At 51.7% G+C, this 16,937-nt stretch overlaps 1 protein-coding gene across 1 annotated transcript in view; it reads right to left on the bottom strand.

Annotated features, from left to right (window-relative positions):
• Positions 1-3,978: 3,978 nt before the first annotated feature.
• Positions 3,979-16,937, bottom strand: part of Pnpla1 (patatin like phospholipase domain containing 1) — a 28,465-nt gene continuing 15,506 nt past the window's right edge. Inside the window, 8 exon segments of the mRNA XM_027389064.2 lie at positions 3,979-4,117; positions 4,602-4,724; positions 6,373-6,454; positions 6,800-7,447; positions 10,191-10,251; positions 10,998-11,207; positions 12,101-12,166; positions 14,298-14,530. Of these exon segments, the coding sequence (XP_027244865.1) occupies positions 3,979-4,117; positions 4,602-4,724; positions 6,373-6,454; positions 6,800-7,447; positions 10,191-10,251; positions 10,998-11,207; positions 12,101-12,166; positions 14,298-14,530 (1,562 nt within the window).

The following is a 16,937-nucleotide window of genomic DNA, read 5'->3' as shown; positions in this document are numbered from 1 at the left end:
CTTTCTGCGTCTCTTGTCCCCATTCCCTATCCCCAATTCTCTTGGCCCAGGTTGATGTCCTGCAGGTCGGGACACCATGGGATGGCTGCCAGGATGATTCTGTAACAAGTAATGTGAGTAGGGCCTAAGGGAAGCCTCCACTTTGATATGCTAAACAGGCACCTCAGTTAGCTATGGGGTGGGGGGTGGGGGGTGTTGGTTCTTTGAGACCCAACACTACCCAGTCTGAGCTCAGCTTGGGCTATGTAAGGCCTGGTCTACAAACAAAATTCAGCCCCTGAGTAGGCTGATAAAGGAAGGAATGGCCAAGTGTGCTGGCGCACACCTTTAACCCCAGCACTCGGGAGGCAGAGGCAGGAGGATCTCTGTGAGTTGGAGGCCAGCCTGGTTTACAGAGTGAGTTCCAGGACAGGATCCAAAGCTACACAGAGAAACCCTGTCTCAAAAACCAAAAAACAAAGCAAACAACAAAAAAGAAAACAAATGAAAGAAGGATTAAAAGGAACTAATTAAAGTCACCGGAATTAGCAAGTGAAAATACAGGCTGCCTAGCAAATTTGAATTTAAAGGAGAACCCCCAAGTTCCAGCCTCAGTGTTCTCTCAGGGTTCAGGCCAGAGGCAAGACAGCAAGTGGGTAGGGCTGCCTGAAAGGATTTCATGGTCCTTTATTCAAAAAAAAGTTGTTTCCCCAAAGTTCTCTCTTCAAAACTTCTCTCAGATTCCACAAGGTTTCCAGTTTATATACCCATACAGACACAATTAGCAATTCTCTTGAGCCCCTGCTCCTTTAGATTGGAGTCACCACCTCCCTCTCTGGCCTGTCAAAAGTCCATTTTGTTCCCAGAAACCACTATTAAGTTTAGGCTCCTCCAAGGTCTCCTTGCCTCAGGGGCCCCCTTTCTGTGCTTACATTTATCCCGGTCCTCAGTGGCCAAGTCAAGCTTGTATTGAGTATCAGCCTTGGCTCTAGGTTTTGCATTTGAGTATTTGTTAAGCAAATGCTGCTGGAGCCTGAGGGCAGCCTGGGCCTCCTTGCTGGGGTGGTTTCTTTTCTAGGGAACCTTGGGCACATCTGCTGGACAGGCTGGGAGTGTTGAGGCTTATAGCGAGACCCATGTCCTCCAAATCCTAGCCAGAGAGACTCCACCTTGCTGCAAGCTGCAGGACAGTCTTTCTTCACAGCAGACTTCAGCAAACCTACAGTGTTTGCAGAGACCAAGAGACTCTGAGAAGGGCAAGTGTGGGGTGCAGGCAAGCATGGACCCCCAACCTGCCCAGTCTGGTGCATCCGTGCTTCATATCAACTGAGCCTGGGGGCCTCTGGACCGCTCAACCAGAGGTAGTGCTTGTTAGGTCTCAAACCAAGACAAAGGGCTGAGATGTCCACTAACAAAGCAGACCTGGCCACCGGGATCTCCTAGCACCCCTCAGTCCCTGCAGGGTCCTCCTGGCTGGCACACCCCACCCCCTACCCTGAACGCTCCAGCCCAGGGGCTGGGCTGCCCTTCCCTTTATAATCCAGCCATTTGGGCTGCCTGGTCTTTTTACCCTTTTACCTTTTGGCCTCCTTGCCTCCTAGCCTCTTGGCTCCTGGCTGCCCCCTCTCCCCTCCCTCACATCCTCTCATGGCTTGGATTGAGGTCATGTTCATTCTGGACTCTTCCAGATGCCTCTGGCTGTTCTCTGTGTATCTACTATAAACGCTCTTCTCTACCACAGCTAGGATTCTATCTTCCTTTTTATTTTTCTTTCATTCCAGTGTTCTCACGGTCTGCATCAATTCTGCTGGAAACTCAAAGTGTGAGGGCTAAAGTTATGTTTTAAGTTTAAATTACCATGCTTAATTGGTCTATAAAACAAAAATACCTCTAACCTGTAAGTCCCACTTGCCCAAGGACAGATGACTTCCTGAAATGCTGGGTGCTGTTGTTCATGTAAGATAACAAGCCATGTGTTTTCACTTCTGTAAACAAGCTTGGTTGCCCAAACTGCACAGGACATGCTTGGTCACACATAGGTGAGAGGTACTTAGGCAGGAAGTATGTCATGATACATGCTTGCCCTGATTGGATGAAGGTGGGAAGCACATAACCTTGTGGGTTTTGCCTCTATCAGCCCTGGTCTAAGGTAATTCATGGCCATTCTCTGGGAATCCCAGATATGGACCTTGCCAGTGTCCATCAGTGTGGCCTGTTTTTAATAAAGCTTGCTTCAAGTTCAGTTCAGTTGTGGCAGTGGTCTCATTCTTGCCTGGTGGGAATGATGAGATCCAGACACAACAGAAGCTTGGCTGGTGCCCTCAAGAAGGCAGCTTCCCCTTTCTCAACTCATCTCTACCCCTCAGGAAGAACTTGTGCGCTTAAGCCATTTGGGGGCTGCTGTCCCATGACAGCTTGAGAGCAGATGTTTAATTTTACATGTCCCCCAAAGTATCCCCGAGGCTGAAGACATCTTCCTTTTGAATTACTGTCATAGCAGCATGAACGACACTTTGCCCTCACTGGGGCTGGGAGAAGGGACATTTGGTCCTTGACATCTTCCACTACTACCCCCAAGACTGGGAAAGCCCACGGCTGCTGGTCTGCATGGCTGAGCCATAGAACTCCAGGGATGAGGGAACTGAAAAAGCCCTGAGGCCCAGAAGGCTGGTCAGGTCCTCCCCTTTGGAGATCCCAGGAAACAGCTTCAAGGGGTTCCAGTGATTATAAAAGGAGACTTTGGTGGGCAGAAGACTCTTCAGACAAGGAAACACACACTGGGGAAGCAGACCTTCTGCACTGCTGGATGGCCGAGGGCATCCCCTGGTCCCGACTGGCAGCCTTGGGTGGGAGGCTGGACCCTGGAGGTCACTGGGGTCTCTCCTGCTTCAGCCTAGGAGTTCTGTACACCCACTCCCTAAGAAAGGACAAAGAGTTGTCATTTTGAGTGCCCCCACTTAGGGACATCCTGAAGTTAGTTCCACCGAGACCTCTTTCCAGCGTTCCCTCTGTTGCACTTGACCAAAACCAGGGATCTAGGATTGTCCCAAAGGCCAGTTTAGGGGTTCACTTTATTATCCCAGACCCCTTAGCTGCTCTGCAAAGGGGATTCCCCAGGAGGAAGTGATTTAAAAAGGTGTTTGAAATACTATTCAGTCTATAAAAGGTTAGTTGATACTTGGTTTTCAGAGAGGTGGGGGTGGTCTCCAGGCTGCTCGGTTCAGCTGTGTGGTTAGTGTACTATGCCTGTACAGATGCAGGTAGGTCACAGACATACGGGTACAATCTGGAGGTTATCTGTGCACTTATCTTCAACTCTCTTCTTTTTATTTGTTTTGTTTTGAGACAGGATCTTTATTTAATTTATGTATTTATTTATTTATTTATGTATACAGTGTTCTGCGTGCATGTGTGCCTGCAGGCCAGAAGAGGGCACCAGTTCTTATTACAGATGGTTGTGAGCCACCATGTAGTTGCTGGGAATTGAACTCAGGACCTCTGGAAGAGCTCTTAACCTCTGAGCCATCTCTCCAGCCCCTTGAGACAGGATCTTGCTGTGTAGCCCTGGCTGTCTTGCAACTTGACATGCAGACCAGGCTGCCCTTGGAGCCACAGGAACCCACCTGCCTCTGCTTCCTGAGTGCTGGGATTAGAGGTGTGCGCCACCACCTCCCCCAGTATCCCAGCTCCCGCTCCACCCACCCCTGCCCTGGCCTGTCTCTCTCTGAGTCTCTTTTTCTCTCCTCTTTTTTGTTTGTTTGTTTTTGAGACAGGTTCTCACTCTGTAGACCAGGCTGGCCTTGAACTCACAGAGACCCAACCTGCTTCTGCCTCCCGAGTGCTGCGATTAAACGTGTGCACCACACCTGGCTCCCAGACATCCTCTGATTACGCAATAGACTGGAGCTGACTATGGATGTGCCGGGAAGGGAGGGAAGAACGAAATGAAGCTAGAGCACATGCTCAGACTGGATGCCATCTGGGCCAGGAGAGGCAGGGTCACCGCTGGGGACACCCACAGGGGTTCCATACCTCAGGGCAGCTGTATTCTTGGGTCCCGTTGGGATGAGGCTTGTAGGTGACCCAAACTGTCTTAGAAGTGGAGAGTACAGGGAAGTCGAGCGGGCAAGGAGCGGGCCTGGATTCCAGAAGCCAAGGACACATGTGAGGGGAAACAGGAGCAGTTAGCGCTCCAAGCCCCACTTTCACCTGCTGTGGACCCCGGGGTAGCCGCTTGCCCTCTCTGGGAAATGGCTGGGTGGCTGACTCCCGATGTCCTCCTCTCCTTGTTCTCTGGCACTTTTCTTCCTTGTTTCTCCTTCTATTAATACCTCTGCCTGCCAGCCCCGCCTGTCCTTCGTCCTGCCTGGCTATTGGCCTTTCAGCTCTTTATTAAACCATCAGGTGTTTTAGACAGGCAAAGAATCACAGCTTCACAGAGTTAAATAGATGCAGCATAAACAAAAGTCACACATCTGAAAATAATATTCTACCACACACACCCCTCTCTTGCAGGTCAGAAAATGGAGACTCAGAGAGCCCAGATGTCTTAACCATAAGCTCTGAGCTTGCCCAGAAGAGCAGGACTTTCCATCCATTAACCATGAGTGGCAGACACTTACTGCAGTTTGCTAGCTGGCTTCTTGGACCGAAGGTTTCTCTGGAAGCACTCTCTGGTCGCATTTGTCTTCTGTTTCTTCTTGAACATCTTGTTTGCCCTGTTTGAATCCACAGCAGGACAGTCCCTGGGCAAAGAACCAAGGAGGTGGTTGGTTATGGCCTGAACAGTGTCTGCCACCATCAGCATCCTGCCCCAGCCCAGGACACCCAGTGGTACTGGCTAAGGTTGGAGTTCCCCAGCAAACATTTCTGATTATTGTTAAATATTTATCTGGGCCATACCAGGCCAACCTTATACCTACTAAACGTAGATGCAAAGAGGTTAAAGTCACACAGAGTGATACTGTCAAAGGTTTTTAAAGGTTTTTTTTTTTTTTTTAATGTATGTGTGTCTGTATGGAAGTATGCATTCATGGAGACAAAAGAGGACATGAGATCCCCTGGAGTTGCAGCTCCAGGCTGCTGTGAGCTGCTCAGTGTGGGTGCTGGCACTGAACTTGGATCAGGTTCTCTGTAAGAACAGTTTTACCCTTAACCACTGAACCATCTCTGCAGCCACACCCTCCTCCCCCAACTATAGTTAAAATCATACGTAATGGGGGTTACATGTACATAAACTCGATGTGAAACAAAACGGAAATGTCTAAGGAAGAGTGCCCAAGAGCAAGACAGCACACACCTATAGTCTCAGAACTCAGAATGCTGAGGCCGGGCTGCCAGCCCACTGTCTTTTATCCAATGACAGAATAAAAGAACACAAGGTTTCAACCCTGCTTTTCCAAAAGAAAGATGAAAGGGCAGGTGGGTGCCTTTCACTGGTCAATCCAACTGTTACCCAATCAGCAAGGGAGCCTGGGAAATGTAGTTCCCAGGGATCTTTAAGAACTACAGATCTCGCCGGGCGTTGGTGGCTCACACCTTTAATCCCAGCACTCAGGAAGCAGAGGCAGGCGGATCTCTGTGAGTTTGAGGCCAGCCTGGTCTACAAGAGCTAGTTCCAGGACAGCCTCCAAAGCCACAGAGAAACCCTGTCTCAAAAAACAAAAAAAAAAAAAAAAAAAAAAAAAACTACAGATCTCCAGGCCTGTGGTGCCTGCAGAGATAATGGAGAGTGTGGGTTACACAACCCAGACAACTGAGGCATTCTCTCTTCCTGCGGTTCCTGCTGGTGTGGTAAACACCCTGACAAAGGCAACCTAAGGCAGGAAGGTTTTATTTGGCTACAATTCCAGGTTACCGTCTATCACTGAGAGGAAGTGAAGAGGGCCTGAAGGTGAAACAGCTGGTCTCCTGGCACCCATGGTGGAGAGCAGCAGGCAATGAATACAGGCTCGCCTGTGCTCAGCCCTTTACATTCACTTCACGGTCACAGTGCTGGGTTAAAGCCGTGCACCACCATGCCAACTTCAAAAGAGATCTGAGAGTTCACCACACCACCAGGGCCTACCACAGGTTGGGACGATGTTCCTGTTAGGGCCTTTCCAACTGTGGCTTCACCCAAAATAAGACCCCGGACCAGGAGTGCACAGGCTCCCATTGCCCTAGAACAGGGTGCACCCGGTGTGTGCAGGAGGGCACAGAGGGATAGCGTCACTCCCATAACAGGCGTGTTCCACATAGCGCCTCACTTCGGGAAAGAAGAGGGCGCCAAGGGTGAACCGCTGCCCTGGACTAGACGAGCTGGGTAGTGTCCAGGCAGCCAGAAGGGCTGAAACATCTCTTAGCTGGGGCCTCCCCTGAGCAAAGGCAGGAACATGCCCTGAGGGAGGAGACACTTACACCAGAGGCTTGTGGGGGGCTGGCTTCCTGGTGTCCGGTGCTGCCCAGCTTGTCAGCTGTGAAGAGGCTGGAGGCCCTGCAGCCAGAGTGAGCACACAGGTGTGACGAGGGTGGCAGGCAGGGGGCACTGGGCCATTTTACAAATAACAAATAAGAGCAAAGATGCCAGACAGCTGTGGCACCGCACACCTTTAGTCCCAGCACTCGGGAGGCAAAGGCAGACCGATGTCTGTGAGTTTGAGGCCAGCCTGGTCTACAAAGCTACACAGAGACACCCAGACTCCAAAAGTCACCCCCTCCTCCAAAGATTTATTTTATTTTAGCCAGTCAGTGGTGGTACATGCCTTTAATCCAACCAACTGGTATTTCTGAGTTCCATATAGCGAACTGCTAGCCTGAGGGCCAGAGCAGGAAGTCATACCTGTGGGCTGCTCCGGGCCCAGCTCCTCCACAGGTGACAGGGCAGGTGGTGTGGAAGGGCTTGAGGGCAGAAGTCCGGGGTCTGTCCTGGCTGCTGTGGCTGCCTGAGTGTGTCCCAAGTGATGAAGGGATTCGGGGGATGACACGGGCACTGAGGATCCAGCCTCTGAGCTGTGTGTGTCTGTAGAGGACAGCCAGGTGTGCAACACGGGTGGCAAGCTATTTGTGCCAGGGTCGTCGTCAGCACCCAGGTCCAGTTGACTGCCGTCCTTCACTCCTTGCTCGGGGTTTGCAGTTTGAAGATTTATTGGGCAAATGTCACTGGGGTCAGTGGCCAGCTCGGGCCTCACTACTGGGCCCAGCTGGGACATGGCCGATGGTGATGCCGATGACTGCTCAGATGACGAGCCCGGTGGTGACCCCACAACCCCCTTACCCCTGGATTCAGGTGTCTGCACTGGTGGGGAAGCTGGGGACGGGCTGTCCTTTCTGTCCTCTTTGGGGGCCTCCTGTTCATGGGGTCGTGAGGAATCTTCATGGTGGCCCCACAGAGCTGGGGGCTCATGGCCAAGGGCAACCTCAATCTGGCAGTATACTTCCACCCTCGGGAAAATCACTCTCTTGCTCGGAGAGTCAAGGTACGCAGCGTCTAGGAGAAACCACAACACATCAGATTTGTTGCGCTCATAGCCTATTATAAGGGTGTGTGCAAAATGTACATAGACACGATACATGGCCAGCCGTGGTGGCACACGGTGCTGTCCCAGCACTGGAGAGCTGAGGCAAGAAGACCGTAATGATAGAGAACAGATTAAGGGGGGTTTGGCCATCGGGAAGTGAGGGAAGGCAGGAATCATAAAAGGGCTCCAGGAAACTTTTCTTTTTGGGGACAAGGTGTCATGTAGCCCAGGCTGGTCTAGCCTCAAACTTATTACATACCAAGGATGACCCTGAACTTCTGAGCCCTCTGCTCCTATCTCCCCAGTTCTGGGATTACCTCATGTGCCACACTGCCAGGGCTATGAAGTACTGAAAATTAAACCTGGGTTTTTATGCTTGCTAGGCCAGCACTAACAGCCCCAGTCCCTGCCTCTCCAGAAAACCTTGGGGGTGAGCAATGGTGCGTGTGTAGGAAGACCTTGTCTGAGGCAGTGGGGGGGGGGGCGTGCTGGCCACAGCTGGGTGCGGGCTGGCATCCTCCAGCTCCTGCCTCTTCCTGTCAGGGAGCTGCAGGAGTATCTGGGTGGATGAGAGCTTTGGCAAGGGAGGGAGGAGAGAAAGGGGTGGGGTCCAGGTGGCACCATTCTGCCTGTGACGACTGCTTCTCCCCACCCCCGCAACAAAGCAGAGAACAATCTGGGTTCTTCCTAGTGGCGGGTGGGGCCTCATAGTATGGCTCTGGGTACCAGCAGGAATTTCGCGGGAGCTCCTGGTCATATCCGGTACCAGTAGAAAAATCCAAGAGACCTTGCGTGAGGAAGGGACTCGTGCGTGTGCGCTGGCGCCACCTGGCGGAGGATTCGCACATCACAAGGCTTCCTTTGCAAGAGGGGACAGGCACCTTCGCAGGTAGATAGGTGCAGAGGGGTGTGAGGAAACGGAGTCGCCTCCAAAATCTAAGTATCAAATCGTAGGATCTTCCCGACCTCAAGTCCCTGAAAAACACCAGCACCCAGGAGAGAGTGGAGGGCGCCCAGCTGGTGGCCAAAGGTTCCAGGCTCTGGGGGAAACAGGGGTGCAAGTCTCTCTGTCTCTGTCTGTCTCTCCCTCTCCCTCTTCTTCCTCCCTCCCTCCCATCATTCTGTTTTCTCAAGTCCCTGGATGCCTGGATGACAAAGTAAGGAAAGAGGATAAGGGCGCTGTAGAAGGCAGGAAGCAAATCTGAAGAATGTGTTTCTAGTACATTCTAGTATATATTATAGAAAATATCGTTCAACCCTTAGTTTCACCCCCAAATATTTCTTTTTCCAAGACTTTTTTTTTTGAGACAGGGTTTATCTGTGCAGCCCTGGCTGTCCTGGAACTCACTCTGTAGACCAGGCTGGCCTCAAACTCACAGAGATCCACCTGCCTCTGCTGGGATTAAAGGCGTGTGGCCCAAGGCAAGTCACAGAGATGTATAGCCTTGTCAGAATAAGGAACACTTGGAACTCAAAGGCATGAAGCCAAGTGTTCCATGATACTGGGATTATTTATTTATTTATTATTTGGTTTTTCTTTTTTGTTTTTTTAAAGATTTTTTATGTATACAACATTCTGCTTCCATGTATATCTGCACACCAGAAGAGGGCACCAGGTCTCATAACAGATGGTTGTGAGCCACCATGTGGTTGCTGGGATTGAACTCAGGACCCCTGGAAGAGTAGTCAGTGCTCTAAACCTCTGAACCATCTCTCCAGCCCCTTTATTAGGTTTTTTTTGAGGCAGGGTTTCTCTGTGGCTTTGGAGCCTATCCTGGCACTCACTCTGTAGACCAGGCTGGCCTCGAACTCACAGAGATCCGTGGAGACTGTGATTTAAAAGAAAAAAAATCAGCCAGGCGTTGGTGGCACACGCCTTTAATCCCAGCACTTGGGAGGCAAAGGCAGGCAGATCTCTGTGAGTTCGAGGCCAGCCTGGTCTTCAGAGTGAGTGCCATGATAGGCTCCAAAGCTACACAGAGAAACCCTGTCTCGAAAAACCAAAAAACAAAACAAAAACAAACAAACAAAAATTATACAGCTAGTCCAAAGATCACACGGAGAAAGGCTGGGCCAGCGTTAGGTAAGCGCCCTTGGCCCTGGACTCCCTCCATATGAAACTGCACCCTAAGGAGTTAACCCTGAGTACAGACAGGTCTTTAGTCTCTTTCCCCAATGATGCTTGCCACACCATGGCCTTTGAGCGTTTAGTCTCTGTACTTACTCTATTCATCCGATAAGGACTAGAGGAGTCCAGACCATTGAAGGACAGTGGTTCTTCTTTTTGATTGGCTGATCAGTATGTCACTCAAATGTAACTAGTCACATCTACTTGACCCAGGGTGCTGAGCAGCCCAGGCTGGCCTGGAAGAAGCTATACAGCCAAGGATGACCTTGAACTTCTGATCCTCCAGCCTTCTCCTGGGTGCCAGCATCAGCTCACAAACCTCCCCTGTCTTATGCAGTGCTGGGGATTGCACCCAGGGCTTTGGGTGTGCCAGGCAAACACTCCACCAACTGAGCTGCATTTCCAACCCTGGCTTTATTTTTAATTTCACAGATACGTGTTTTAGAAATATCCTAAACACTGTCTCATAGGTCAACTGGCAGCCACAGTGGCTTACCTTGGGCAGTGCAGGCTTCTGGGTCTCCTCCATCCCCACCCCTTGCCCTCCCTTCCACCCTCCCCTTCCTTGGGTTCCCGCTACTCACTCAGCCTCCGCAGGTATGAGACCGCATCATCATATCCCCGATAGTAGTAACCCTGCAGGATCTAGGTAGTGACAAAGGAAAATGAACGAGGCTGCAGCCACCAAGAGAGTCACTGCCCCACCATAGCCATGCTCTACATGCTGACACCAGCTCCCCAAGGCCTTGTCAGCAAGCCCTAGGCTGGACTTCCCACCTCTGACTGTAGGAAATGGTGGGGTAGGGCATTTCTGGGGACCCAGAGGCCACATATTGGGGGTCATAGGAAGGAGAGAGTTTGGGGTCTGGGTTCAAGTCCCAGCGCTATGTAGTTGCAATCCCTCACGGCCTTACTTTCTCCACCTGTCAAATGGGGATAGTGATGGTATCTTTGCAGAGGATGTTGGGAGGGGTCCGTGAGGGGTCCCTCCATAAAGCTCTTTCTGAGGAGGACTGAATTGGGAACATTTGGTCTTTGCTGACCCACAGACTGCCACAGGATTTTGTTTGTTTTGAGACAGGGTAGCATGTAGCTCAGGTTAGCCTCAAACTCCCTATATAGCTAAGGGTGACTTTAAACTCCTAATCCACCTACCTCCACCTCCCCAGGACTGGGATTACAGATGGGCACCACTGGGCTCTGTTTACACAGCACTGGGATCACACCCAGGGCTTCCAGCATGCTAGGCAAGCACTCTACCAACTGAGCCCTGTTTGCTTGTTTTTAGCAACCCTTTAAACACGGCAAAACCCTGGACCCTTTGAGTGGGGAGACACAAAACCAAGGGTTCCTTCTACTGTAGATCGCACCCTGACCCTCCTGTCCCTCACCACCAGGTCTGGGGGAAACAGCGCGTGTGTCATTCGGGTGATATTCTCCAAGGAGAACTGGAAGGAGAAGTTAAACATTCGGAAGTCATGGAAGATGGCGGGGCAATCTCGAGGACAGATATCTTGCTGGCTGCTGAAGGTGGAGATGGTGATGGAGTCTTTCCAGAAGGCACAGGGCTGCATGCTCGTGAAGCCACCGTCGATGTACCTCTGCAGGGAAGAGGACAGGAGCTCAGCCAGAGAGGACTTGGAGCAACTGGGGCCACGGGGTGGGTACCAGGGACACAAGACTGTTTAGGACCAGCCTTAAGGCTGAGGTCCCCAAGATAAATGGTGGGTGGTGTGGAGCAAGGTCCCTTGCTGTGTCTGCAGTGGCCTCGGGGATTCTAATCTAATGCTCTGACCCTGGGTTCTTCTCCCTCTGCTGTCCTGGTGGAGCTGGCCTCTGTGTGATGTCTATCCTCCTGAACTCAGGAGACCAGGCCTCTCCCACAGCCTCACAGTGCACCTATCTCCCGCCCCTTTCTTTTGGGGTGGGGGTGTGGCTCCTGTTGTTTTCCTCACCTGTGAGGAAGAGATGACCAGTACAGTAACCACTCACAGTCTCACTTTCCCCAGGAGCCTCTGTATCCCACGGGAGCCCGAAAAAGACTTGCTGACATAATGTCTAGACCAGGGGCTGCATCCCCACTACTCAGTCTGCAGCCAGGAAACTGGTCACTCACTGGTCACCCTGAGGCCAGCCAGAGGTGCAGAGTCATGGCCTGCCCAGACTGCTGAAGCAGTGTCCCCACTATCTTAGAACCTCGGAGCTAACCATGGGCACATGGAAGCCTGTGGCCACTGGCCCAGAAGGCCCTGAGATTCTCCTCAATCAGGGTCTCAGGTCCCTGTGTTCTGGGGCCTATATTCTGCACACTGACTTCTGGGAGAACCTGGCAAGCCTTGGAACCGTGACTTGCTAGGTCCTCTACAAGGCAGGTGGGTCTAGAGAGGCCCCTGAACCAAGTAGAGGAGGCTCCCCTTAAAAGCCCAGGTGTCCATCTACATTAGGAATTCTGAGTAGAAAATGTCCCAGGGTCTCAGCTCATTCAGTCACTTACCTCACCCCGATATGTTGGGGGGATGAGGCCACAGTAGACAGGAACAAAGCAGCTGCAATACAGGGCCTGTGGAGAGACAGCGCTGAGATGCCACAGGCCCTGGAGTGGGTGGCAGAGACGCACAGGTGCCCCTGACCCCTGACCCCTACCAGTCCCCGGTTCCTTAAAGTAAGGGCATTGGTCTGGGAAACAGAGTCTATGTTCAGTTCCTATGCAATCCTCAGTAGGGTCCTTGGTGGTCTACTGGGTTAGTCGGACCCAATGTCCTAAAGAGGTGGTGGCCTTGACATATCCAGGGTCCTCTGCTGACCATCAGCCTTCCATGAACCCGAGGCTGTTCTGGACCAGGCCCTGGCCTCAAAGGAGGCTGAGCCGCCATCCTTGGGAGTGTGCATAGCAGAGGTGAAGGAGGTGGCCATGGCTGCTGAGGCCCCAGAGGAGACCAGGCAGGGTGGGATGAAGGGACGGGAGTCTGGTCAGGCAGGGGACACTGGGCTGGAAGTGAGATGGAATAGCTCACAGATGTGGCCTGGTTTGGGTGTGGTGGTCTGTGATGTCATGGTAGGAGTGGGGGTTAGGAGAGGCTGAGAGGGAGACTGCAGCCCCTCCAAGAGTGGAGAACTAGTCATCCAAGGGGCCTGCTGCTTGCTCACCCCAAACCCAGGCACAGGCAGGGAAGGGGAGGCTGGAGCTAGGCACAGGCAGGGGAGAGACGAGAGTGGAATAGCAGATGGAAAGTCTCATGAAGGAAAGCTGAGCGAAGCCAGGATCCTTTCAGTGGTCACGACTGGTCACTAAAATCTATATCTGAGAGCTCGGCCATGTCACAGTGGGGGTGAACTTTTCTAAGTGGGAAACTGTGGAGGGAAAATTCAACCATTTATTTATGTATTTTTTTTAATTTTCTTTTGAGGCAGGGTTTCTCTGTGTATCCCTGGCTGTCTGGAACTCACTCTGTAGACCAGGCTGGCCTCAAACTCACAGAGCTCCTCCTGCCTCTGCCTCCCGAGTGCTGGGATTAAAGGCATGCACTAAGGCAGCCTGGCTTTTTATTTTTAAAGATTTATTTTATGTGTAAGAATGTTTCACCAACATTTATATTTGGGTGCAACTTGCATGCCTGGTGCCTGTAGAGGTCAGAAGAGGGTGTCAGATCCCCTGGAAATGGAGTTACAGATGGTCGGGGGCCACCATGTGATTCTGGGAATTGAACCCAGGTCCTCTGGAAGGACAGCCAGTGCTCTTAACTGCTGAGCCATCTCTTCAGCCCCATTAAAACTTTTTAAAAATACTTATTTCATGCGGGGATGGCGCATACCTTTAATCCCAGCACTCGGGAGTCAGAGGCAGGTGGATCTCTGTGAGTTTGACAGCCTGGTCTACAGAGTTCCAGGACAGCCAAGGCTACACAGAGAAACCCTGTCTTAAAAACAAAACAAAACAAAATATTTATTTCTATTTATGCGTATGTGTATATGCATGTGTGTGTGTGTGTGTCTGTGCCCTGTGTATGAGTGTCCATGAGGCCGGAAAAGAGCGTCAGAATCCTTGCATCCCCTGGAGCTGGAGTTACAGACGGTGATGAGCCACCCAATGTGAATTTGATGACTAAATTTGGGTCCTCTGCAACAACAGGCATTCTTAAAACAGCTCCCACCTTTCTAGACAGGGTCTCCTGTAGCTCAGGCTAGCTCCAGCCTGGCTGTGCAGTGCATGACCTTCACCACCTCTGCTTACGTATGGGGTGGGACGCAGGGCCTCCTTCGAGCTAGGCAGACACTAGCAGCTGAGCTACAGCCCCAGATGGTAATTCAATCTCTGTCAAGGCTCCTGGGGACAGAGGCGGAGCCTGGGTACTGTTCATTATCCTTTCTAAAACTGGGTCTCAACCCAGGTCTGGAGGTCTCTGGACTCTGGGAGGGGGGGCAGTACCACTAGGTTTCTGAAGCCCCAGATCCAGCCCAGAGGTACCTGCAGGGTGAAGACAGGGGAAGAGGACATGGTGGGGAAGTCACTGGGCTGGTGGCAGGCTCTGGCTGGCTGTGGGCCTCTCTGTGTCACCTCTGCTCCTGGCAGAGATGCTGGCATGATGGAAGCAAAGGGCCAGGAAAGCAGAGAAGGGAAGAAGGGGGGAGGCTGGGAGGGAGCTGCTCGGAGCTGCCCAGGTGCCCCAGGGGTGGCACAGCCAGGGCCTTGCCTCAATGAGCTCTTCCTTGGACGTGTACTCGGAAACCACCACGTTCTCTCCGTCCGTGACTCTGGTGAGGCTTACATGCAGCTTCCCGGTGGCGAACTTGTAGGAGTCCTCGGGCAGCACGTTGTACAAAAACTGTCTCATCATCTGAACCATCTTGCAGGATGGGGACAGAGGCCCCAGGAAGGACTTCTTCACTTCCGCCAGGCCCATATTCAGCACTCTGAGATATTCCTCTGCGGAGGGAAACAGGGGAGGCACACCGTCAGCCAGCAGTGCAGGACTAACAACGGGGGTCTCAGTGACGTCACCTCTTCACCCCACAGCTCACAATGACAACATCTGGGATCCAGAAGCCCATGGGGACTCAGGAATGGTCCCGCCATTGTGGACAGGACAGAGCCATGAAGGAGGAAGCCCAGGTCCCCACAGCTAGGGACCTGGGCTCCTGCTTCTGTGTGGCCACACAACAGAAACTTTCAGTTTCTCCCTGCAAACAGTTTCCCCAGCCTCCTGTGCCCACGTCTGGGGTCTGCTACCAGGCTGTGTTCCAAGAGTCCCACGTGAGATTCCTATGCTTTAGAGGCCACATACGCTTGGCAGGCCTCACCCTCACTGAGTAGCAGAGGACGACCTCAAACTCTTGATTCTACTGTCCCCTCAATAGTGCCGGGATTACAGCCCGTGCCACCATGCTGGTTTATGCTGTGCTGGGGAGAGAACCCAGGGTTTCATGCATGTTGGGCTCGAGCTCTGCCAACTCAGCCATAGTCCCTCTCTGATGACCAGGTTTTTATTCATATGTATGCATGTGCACACGTGTGTGTGTGTGTGTGTGTGTGCCCACAGAAACTGGAAGAGGGCATTAGGATCCCCTGGAGTTGGGAGCCTTCTGACATGACTGCTGGGAACTGAACTTATGTCCTCTGCAAGAGCAGCAAGTGCTCTTAACCAAGGAGTCAACTCTCCCGTCCCACAAATATTCTTTTTTGTTGGTGCCAGGGATTAAACTCAGGGCTTTGCACAAGCCAAGCCTGTACTTGACCTCCGAGCCACGCCACCAGTCCTTAAACAAATGTCTCATATGGAAAATTTTGTTTCCAGTCAGTATCATGAATATGTAGCAGGGACTTGTGTGGTCATGAGCTCTCTGCCGTGGAAGACAGCCAGTGGAGGTTACATAAGTGCCTCTGTCTACAAGATCAGTGTGCGTGGGCTGGAAGGGCCGAGGCTTTCCAGATCGGAGAGTCTGGCATTCTGAGTGCCTTGCGATCGACCCATAGCAGACACACAGAGAAGGTAACTGATTTACCCAAAGTCACACACAACAATTGGGAGACAAAACAAAAGGATAGTTTATTCCTGTCATATTTTATAGTCCATAGAGTATGTTACTGGCCTAATCCTGGAGACCATGTTACTAGTGCTGGATTACCATTGTACAGATACGGAAACTGAGGCAGGGGAAGTGTCTTGCCTGAAGTCACACAGGCAGGAAATGTTAGATTAATGTTGTTTTTTCTTTTCCCCGACTCCAAACCATCCCTAATACCCAGACCACATCTGCATTAAGTAGTAGGGACCCCATACTTCGCTGTGAACACAAATCTCTCGTGCTCCTTCCTGGGAAGCCTGGCAATTTTACCGATTTCAACCTTAGCATGCATAGACATGAGCAAACAGCATCTTCCCTCTAGGCGGCTGGTGGTGAGCTGGCAGGGTGGTCCTGGCAAGTGGTTACCAAGTTCAGGCCCCTGAACTGATGTCTCGCTCGGAAGACAGTTTAGAATGGAGACATGTGCTTTGGGGAATTGGTTTCACGTAGCCCAGGCCGGCCTCAAACTCACTTCACTATGCAGCCAATAATGACCTTGAACTCCCCACCCCCCCTTCACCTAACTTCCCAGCATGCACCATCCTCAGATGAACTGTTTGTCATGTATGCATGCAGAATCTGACCTCTGACTCAGAGGTCAGAGTGGCGATAGATCCCCTGGACCTGGAGTTACAGGTAGTTGTGAGTCACCAAGGGGGCACTGGGAATCGAACCGAGGGCAACGGGAAGAGCAGCCAGTGCTCTTCTTAACTGCTTGGTCATCTCTCCAGTCCTGTTTTTAAACTCTTCACAGGCTGAAGGGCGGTCATTGACCTCATTAACCTCCCCTTCATCCCTGCCTCAGCTTGTTCTACAGGTCTAGAGAATAGCTAGAGTAGCTGGAGTAGCTGGGGCAGCTGGAGTAGCTGGAGGTGCCTGGGGATGATACAAGGAAATGTGCCCTGTCACGGGAAACACACTTGCTCATGTGGGGACACACACTAAACAAGTCAGATAAGGGACGGCACGTAGCCACAAGTCCATTGCTGTCCTGGCACTCAGAAGGTGGGAGCAGGAGAATCAGGAGTTTGAGGATAGCCTGGGCCGCACAACTCTGCCTCAGACAAACCAAACCAAGACAGAAATGCAGAGAAACAGAAAGAAAAAGAAAGTCTCAGAATCACCCTGCCTAGAAATTGATGTTGGGCCCATTTCCTTAGAGCATCTATTTTGTTTTCGCCCTCACGGGGAGTGGTAGCTTTCTTTGTAAGCCTAATGGATGCATGTGCCTTGCCAATGATCACCTACTTGTTTACTGTTTACTTGTA

Source organism: Cricetulus griseus, assembly GCF_003668045.3.
Source record: "Cricetulus griseus strain 17A/GY chromosome 1 unlocalized genomic scaffold, alternate assembly CriGri-PICRH-1.0 chr1_0, whole genome shotgun sequence".
Classification (NCBI taxonomy): Eukaryota; Metazoa; Chordata; class Mammalia; order Rodentia; family Cricetidae; genus Cricetulus; species Cricetulus griseus.
The sequence above is the reverse complement of the archived record's forward strand: the minus strand, read 5'-3'. Positions and strand labels throughout refer to the sequence as shown.